The sequence below is a fragment of the Nansenia antarctica genome, assembly GCF_963989245.1.
Source record: "Nansenia antarctica genome assembly, chromosome: 1".
NCBI lineage: Eukaryota > Metazoa > Chordata > Actinopteri > Argentiniformes > Microstomatidae > Nansenia > Nansenia antarctica.
In genome coordinates, this window is record NC_137674.1 from 1,514,575 (window position 1) to 1,522,074 (window position 7,500).

General features: G+C 47.8%; 1 protein-coding gene across 1 annotated transcript in view; it reads right to left on the reverse strand.

The window, feature by feature from the left end:
* The window catches only part of LOC308155221 (phosphofurin acidic cluster sorting protein 2), a gene marked incomplete at both ends in the record, with an annotated part of 77,078 nt that overhangs the window by 17,142 nt on the left and 52,436 nt on the right, over positions 1-7,500 (reverse strand). Inside the window, 2 exons of the mRNA XM_080528495.1 lie at positions 3,646-3,739; positions 3,994-4,145. Of these exons, the coding sequence (XP_080384621.1) occupies positions 3,646-3,739; positions 3,994-4,145 (246 nt within the window). The remainder of the gene's footprint in view (positions 1-3,645; positions 3,740-3,993; positions 4,146-7,500) is intronic.

A 7,500-nucleotide genomic window follows, 5' to 3' on the forward strand; every position in this document is an offset into this window, starting at 1 on the left:
CTGAGCAGGGGGTCCGGAACAGTCTGGAACAGTCTTTGCTTTGAAGCCTCCACTCTCTCTGACAACGTCGCTCACTACAGCTGCGTGCTCTCAGCTCGACAGACTTGGCGGACGCACACAAAAACAAAACGCTGTGGCCTGGGGTGGTCCTGTGGTCTAGCACCGCGGTCGACAGTGCACACATTATGCGCCATCGCCGGCATGGGTTCGACTCCAGCTCATGCCCTCTGCCCTTCTCTCTCCCTTCTTCTCCTTACTTTCCTGTCTGTCTTCACTGTATATAATGAAAAATATGAGCGGGACTGCCCCACTCAGAAAAAATAACTCTCATTTAACACTAGAACAGCCGTGCCTATTATGAATGAATGAATGAATGAATGAATGGTCTTTATTGTCATTGCTATAGTACAGGTACCAAACAACGAAATTTGGGAGGGGGGGGCTCCCCTGGTGCTAGGGAAAAAAAAAACTAAAAACAAGAAGGGAAAAGAGCTGGTTTACATAAATAAAGGCTATGTACACTATCCACTATACTATACTATACAAATAAAACACTGTGCTGTACTCTATGCTATGCTATACCTATTCTAACATTTCCTATCTCTGAACCTTATGTACTCGAGGGTTGTCATATTGCACATAGTGTTATTGCACATTCATTTAAAGTGTCGCAGTTTGCAGGTTTGAAATGTTCACAGTTGTGTTTCAGTGTTGCACTTGATTTCAATCTAGTAGCTGCCATCAAATTGTCTAGATTGTCCAGGGCCTAGAACCTAGGTCTGTGCTGTGTTCAGGGCCTGAATGGCCCTGGGGTAGAAGCTGAGCTTCAGTCTGTTAGTCCTTGCGAACATGGTCCTGAACCGCCTGTTCGAGGGCAGCCGAGCAAAGTGTTCGTACCCAGGGTGGGATGGGTCTCTGGAGATCTTGGAGGCCTTCCTGAGGCAGCGTGTGTTGTACAGCTCTTCCAGAGAGGGGAGGGGGGGGGAGGGGGGAGCCGGTGATCTTCTGGGCCGATCTCACAACTCTCTGTAGCGCATTCCTCTCTGCGGCTGTGCAGCTGGAGAACCAGATGCAGATGCAGTAGGTGAGGATGCTCTCCACTGTGCAGCGGTAGAAGGTCACCAGCATCTCCTGTCCGATGTGGTCTTTCCTGAGGACTCTCAGGAAGTAGAGCCGCTGTTGTGCCTTCTTGATGATGGCTGCTGTGTTGATCTTCCAGGACAGGTCATCCTGTATGTGCACCCCCAGGAATCGGAGGGTTGAGACTCTCTCCACGCTCCCTCCATCGACGAGCAGGGGCTGGACCTCAGATTTTTTCCTCCTGAAGTCCACGATGATTTCCTGGGTCTTTGACTGGTTATTACCTACTATAAGAGCCGCTTCGGGGGTCAAATGACCATAGTCTTTACAATGGAAAGCTGCTCTTTACACACACGACCACTAGTTGGCCGTCTTGTAAATTAGCCTGCCTCCTACACAGAAAATGTGAGGATACTGGGTGGTAGAACGCACATATCTAGGAAAAGTCATGAAAGGAGGGTCCTGAAATGTTATAGAGTGCAAAGATATATAAAAAAAATACATGGCTGTTAAAGTAGTGTTAAAGTAGTGTTAAAGTAGTGTTAAAGTAGTGTTAAAGTAGTGTTAAAGCCAGCTCTCTCAGTGGTGGTCAGACCCAGCATGGCCCTCCTCCCTGCTCTCTCAGTGGTCGTCAGACCCAGCATGGCCCTCCTCCCTGCTCTCTCATTGGTCGTCAGACCCAGCATGGCCCTCCTCCCTGCTCTCTCAGTGGTCGTCAGACCCAGCATGGCCCTCCTCCCTGCTCTCTCAGTGGTCGTCAGACCCAGCATGGCCCTCCTCCCTGCTCTCTCAGTGGTCGTCAGACCCAGCATGGCCCTCCTCCCTGCTCTCTCAGTGGTCGTCAGACCCAGCATGGCCCTCCTCCCTGCTCTCTCATTGGTCGTCAGACCCAGCATGGCCCTCCTCCCTGCTCTCTCATTGGTCGTCAGACCCAGCATGGCCCTCCTCCCTGCTCTCTCATTGGTCGTCAGACCCAGCATGTCCCTCCTCCCTGCTCTCTCATTGGTCGTCAGACCCAGCATGGCCCTCCTCCCTGCTCTCTCAGTGGTCGTCAGACCCAGCATGGCCCTCCTCCCTGCTCTCTCAGTGGTCGTCAGACCCAGCATGGCCCTCCTCCCTGCTCTCTCAGTGGTCGTCAGACCCAGCATGGCCCTCCTCCCTGCTCTCTCAGTGGTCGTCAGACCCAGCATGTCCCTCCTCCCTGCTCTCTCAGTGGTCGTCAGACCCAACATGGCCCTCCTCCCTGCTCTCTCAGTGGTCGTCAGACCCAGCATGGCCCTCCTCCCTGCTCTCTCAGTGGTGGTCAGACCCAGCATGGCCCTCCTCCCTGCTCTCTCAGTGGTCGTCAGACCCAGCATGGCCCTCCTCCCTGCTCTCTCAGTGGTCGTCAGACCCAGCATGGCCCTCCTCCCTGCTCTCTCATTGGTCGTCAGACCCAGCATGTCCCTCCTCCCTGCTCTCTCAGTGGTCGTCAGACCCAGCATGGCCCTCCTCCCTGCTCTCTCAGTGGTCGTCAGACCCAGCATGGCCCTCCTCCCTGCTCTCTCAGTGGTCGTCAGACCCAGCATGGCCCTCCTCCCTGCTCTCTCAGTGGTCGTCAGACCCAGCATGGCCCTCCTCCCTGCTCTCTCAGTGGTGGTCAGACCCAGCATGGCCCTCCTCCCTGCTCTCTCATTGGTCGTCAGACCCAGCATGTCCCTCCTCCCTGCTCTCTCAGTGGTCGTCAGACCCAGCATGGCCCTCCTCCCTGCTCTCTCAGTGGTCGTCAGACCCAGCATGGCCCTCCTCCCTGCTCTCTCATTGGTCGTCAGACCCAGCATGGCCCTCCTCCCTGCTCTCTCAGTGGTCGTCAGACCCAGCATGGCCCTCCTCCCTGCTCTCCATCTCCCCAATAAATCACACAGCAGGTATTCTGGGATTGCTGCTATCTGGGGAGGGGCGTCAGGTGTCAATCCCTATAAATACCCCAGGGTGTGTGTCATGGCCTGGTCCTGTTGCATATGCAGGGTGTGTGTCATGGCCTGGTCCTGTTGCATATGCAGGGTGTGTGTCATGATGCCCTGGTCCTGTTGCATATGCAGGGTGTGTGTCATGATGCCCTGGTCCTGTTGCATATGCAGGGTGTGTGTCATGATGCCCTGGTCCTGTTGCATATGCAGGGTGTGTGTCATGGCCTGGTCCTGTTGCATATGCTGGGTGTGTGTCATGATGCCCTGGTCCTGTTGCATATGCAGGGTGTGTGTCATGGCCTGGTCCTGTTGCATATGCAGGGTGTGTGTCATGGCCTGGTCCTGTTGCATGCTGGGTGGTGGGAGGGAGGGGGGTGGGGGGATGTTTTGAGATCACATTGCCCTCATGCTCAGAGTATAGATTCCAGCACACCAGTGTGTACAAGGCAAAGAGCCTGCTAGGCACTCAAAACAGGTGCTTGGGAGGGCTATTATTTAACATATGTAGCATTACTGTAAGAGGCACTAATGATTAGTTGGTAGAATGTGTGGCACAGGTCAAAAGCTGCAAACCAGAGGTGAGGTAACAGGGTACCAAGGTCGTGTTGTTACTCACTGGGCATGACAGCTCTCTGGGTTGACTCTTTTGGCTGTGGAGGCTTCCAATCTCCGTCTGGGAGCTGGAGTGGGACATCCCTTCAAAGAACGGCCTATGGACAAAAACCAAGAGAGAGAGAGAGAGAGAGAGAGAGAGAGAGAGAGAGAGAGAGAGAGAGAGAGAGAGAGGGAGAGGGAGAGAGGGGAAGAGACAGAGCGAGAGAGAAAGAGAGAGAGAGAGAGAGAGAGAGAGAGACAGAGAGAATTAGTTAAGCAATTGAGGTGCTAAATATGAACTCAATGAGGGCTGATCTAAACGCTGACTGGGGGGTTAGAGGTCAGAGGTTACAGATCAGAGGGGACATACTTGAGTTTGGGTTTGGGGGTGCTGAGGACACTCTCGTTGTCCTCCATCTCCGGCCCGCTGTCACTCTGGTTGTACACCTCCAGGCTGTCGTAGAGCAGGTCCAGATCCTCCTCCACCTCCTGGGTCTGGTCTACCGGGTCAGAGTCCAGAACCTGAAACAAACATTCATGAATCATACTCCCTCCAGCAGAACTCACACCATGTGATACATAATGTGACAGGTAATAATGCTTTGGTCCTCATGTCGGGATCCGATGTAATGATCAGATTTTTCTTTTGAAAAATGTGAATAAGTTTCCGCGTTGTTGAAAATCAGTTGACACATCGCTGGTCGACTAACACAGCTTGTTTTGTGAGCCTGCTAACAAGGTAAAGTAGTGTTATAGTTAACTAGGTAGCAGTGGGGATTACTCACCCAATCCATTGCGTTGCAGTATTTTGGCCTGACTAGCGAGTTTGTGTTGCGATTCTCAACAACATTGAAACGTAGTTCCGTGTTTCAAAAGAAAAGTCAGAACATTTTGATTGGTTGCCGACATGCGGACCAAATGATCAGACTGTGTCACATAATTCCTACTATTGATAATGTACCAACCATCAAATGAGTATTTACTGTTAAGAGTGAACCTGTTCAGTGAAACATAACGTCAAACCGAGCTTCGCCTGTGTACTGAGAACCCTTCTGAAGTGCATTAGTTAACAAGACTAGAAGGTGTGCTAATGCCGGAGGCCAGATCAATTGAGGTGATGCATGGAAGGTTGTAGAATGAGCGAATCGATGCTATAAATACACATGCCGTGGCCCTAACTAGACTAATTAAATGGCGAGTGAGCCAGTGAAACCAAGTGGGGGCAGTAAAAGTGGGGGCCCGGGTGACCAAGGGTAGTAAATCACGGGGAGTGGACCCGGGAGGTGGGCTGGCTAATCAGTTGATTAATGCTGCTACATAAGACCGCTCTGTGCCCTCCTGGTTGTGTATTTATGGACAACAGCAGCAAACTGCCTATAGCCTTAAGGTAGGGATTAGAGAGAGAGAGAGAGAGAGAGAGAGAGAGAGAGAGAGAGAGAGAGAGAGAGAGAGAGAGAGAGAGAGAGAAAGATAGAGATAGAGATAGAGAGAGAAAGAGAAAGAGAAAGAAAGAGAGAGAGAGAGAAAGATAGAGATAGAGATAGAGAGAGAGATAGAGAGAGAGAGAGAGAGAGAGAGAGAGAGAGAGAGAGAAAGAGAAAGAAAGAGAGAGAGAAAGATAGAGAGAGAGAGAGAGAAAGATAGAGATAGAGAGAGGGAGAGAGAATTATAATAGGGCCCATTGTCTTTTTTGCTAGATTTAAAGGACCTAGGTAAGTTTGTTGAATCAAATTCTCTGATAGTTACCTACTAAACATATCATTACAACCATTAGGAAGGGATGGACATCACTGTGGTGGGGGAGTACTAAGGGTAAAGTATGAATCAAGTTAAGCAATTTTTATTTTTCTTGGCTCTATTGTCCAGAGGTTTGGATTTGAAATCAAACAATTACTATGAGGTTAAATGAGAATTTCTTTATAATTTAGTTTTCCTACTACACGCTTGATTCCCTCTAAACCAACATGTGGAATTGGTAAATATAAACCTAATAAAAAAGACTGGTTCTGATTAAATAAAGATTTCGTGGTAAAACCTAAAAAAGTCTATAATTGCACAAGGCCCAGGGGTTCACATACTTTCAAGCAGCACTGTATCTCTCTCTCTCTATATTGATCTATATTGTCTAAATGACTGAACAGTTGGATAATAAAAAAACGTTATATTGAAAATGGGCAACTGACCCGGCGAACGTGAAGAAAACAGGAAGCATAGCGATAACATCATTAAAAAGAAGAACAGAAGCTATGTGCTTAGTGGTGGGCTGGTAGGCCAAGGAAGACTTCCACACGATGACCGACTGACCGAATGACCGAAGACTGCTGCTCACCATAATGAAGAAAAACCCCAAAACAACTGTCTCACAGATCAGGAAGGAGGTGTGAATGTGTGAAACCACCGCAGAACACATCACCAGCCAGACTACAGAGGCTCCACTGCAGGGCGCAAACCACTAGTTATCCTCTAAAAAGCACGGCCAGGTTATAGTCTCCTAAAAAGTACCTAAAAAGCCTCCAGAGGTCTGGAGAAAAGAGATAAGACAAATCGTGACGTTAGAATTATAAGGTTCTATCTCCATTGTTGTCAAAATTGAGTTTTTTACATAATCTGTGTTGTTTAAAAAAAAAAAATGAATTTTTTTAGTTAGTAATTCATATAATACAAAGGTTCCATCTCACAAAACATAATGGAATGTAAACACTTTGACGCTCAATATCTCTGAACTGCCCTAAACGGAGATAGAACCTTATCATTCTAAGCTCACGAAATATGATCATGTACCAGAGTGATCGGAAAGTTTGGAGAAAAAAGGACCTACCCAAATGTACAGTACAGGCCAAAAGTTTGGACACACCTTCTCATTCAATGTGTTTCCTTTATTTTCATGACTATTTACATTGTAGATTCTCACTGAAGGCATCAAAACTATGAATGAACACATGTGGAATGATGTACTTAACAAAAAAGTGTGAAATAACTCTAAATATGTCTTATATTTTAGATTCCTCAAAGTAGCCACCCTTTGCTTTTTTGTTGTTAATAAAATATATAATAATAATATTAAATATAATATGTGTTAATAATAATATGTTTTCAGTTATTTCACACTTTTTTGTTAAGTACATAATTCCTATGTGTTCATTTATAGTTTTGATGCCTTCAGTGAGAATCTACAATGCAAATAGTCATGAAAATAAAGGAAACGCATTGAATGAGAAGGTGTGTCCAAACTTTTGGCCTGTACTGTACACAGTATACCACCTCATCTGTGAAACATGGTGCAGGGGGTGCTATGGTTTGGGCTATGTATAGCTGCCACTAGAACTGGCTAACTTGTGGTGTCAATCAGTGGTGTAGTCTAGTTTTTTCTAGTGGGTATACTGTGATTTTGCCCTCCCAGTCAGAGCGACACCTGTCCCGTAGCGACACCCCATAAGCACCACCACACTCACTTATGCATACAGTATGCATCTACACCAGTGTTTACTGCCTTGGGGGGGGGGTGGCATGGACTGTACTTGTACATCAAGCTGCCTCACGCTACAGAAACAGGAGATAGGCTCCTTCCCTATGGGCCGTTAGGCTCCAGAACCATTGGTTCTCAAGGCTACTTACTTATGTGGTCTTGACTACCTGTCCACTTTCTCACCTGGTTCTTGCTCTCTCTCTCTGGTGTGCCGACACCATCCTGCTCTCTCCTTCTCTCCCTCCCTATCCTCCTCTTTCCCTCTTTTGCTGTCAACCAAAAGGCAAACATAACAACCAGAGTATTTATAATTTAATAAGAGGTATACATTGAATTCATATCAAATCATAACATAATTCTAATTGAATATTGGGTTGCTGTGGGCAATGCAGTCAGATACTGTCTTTACTT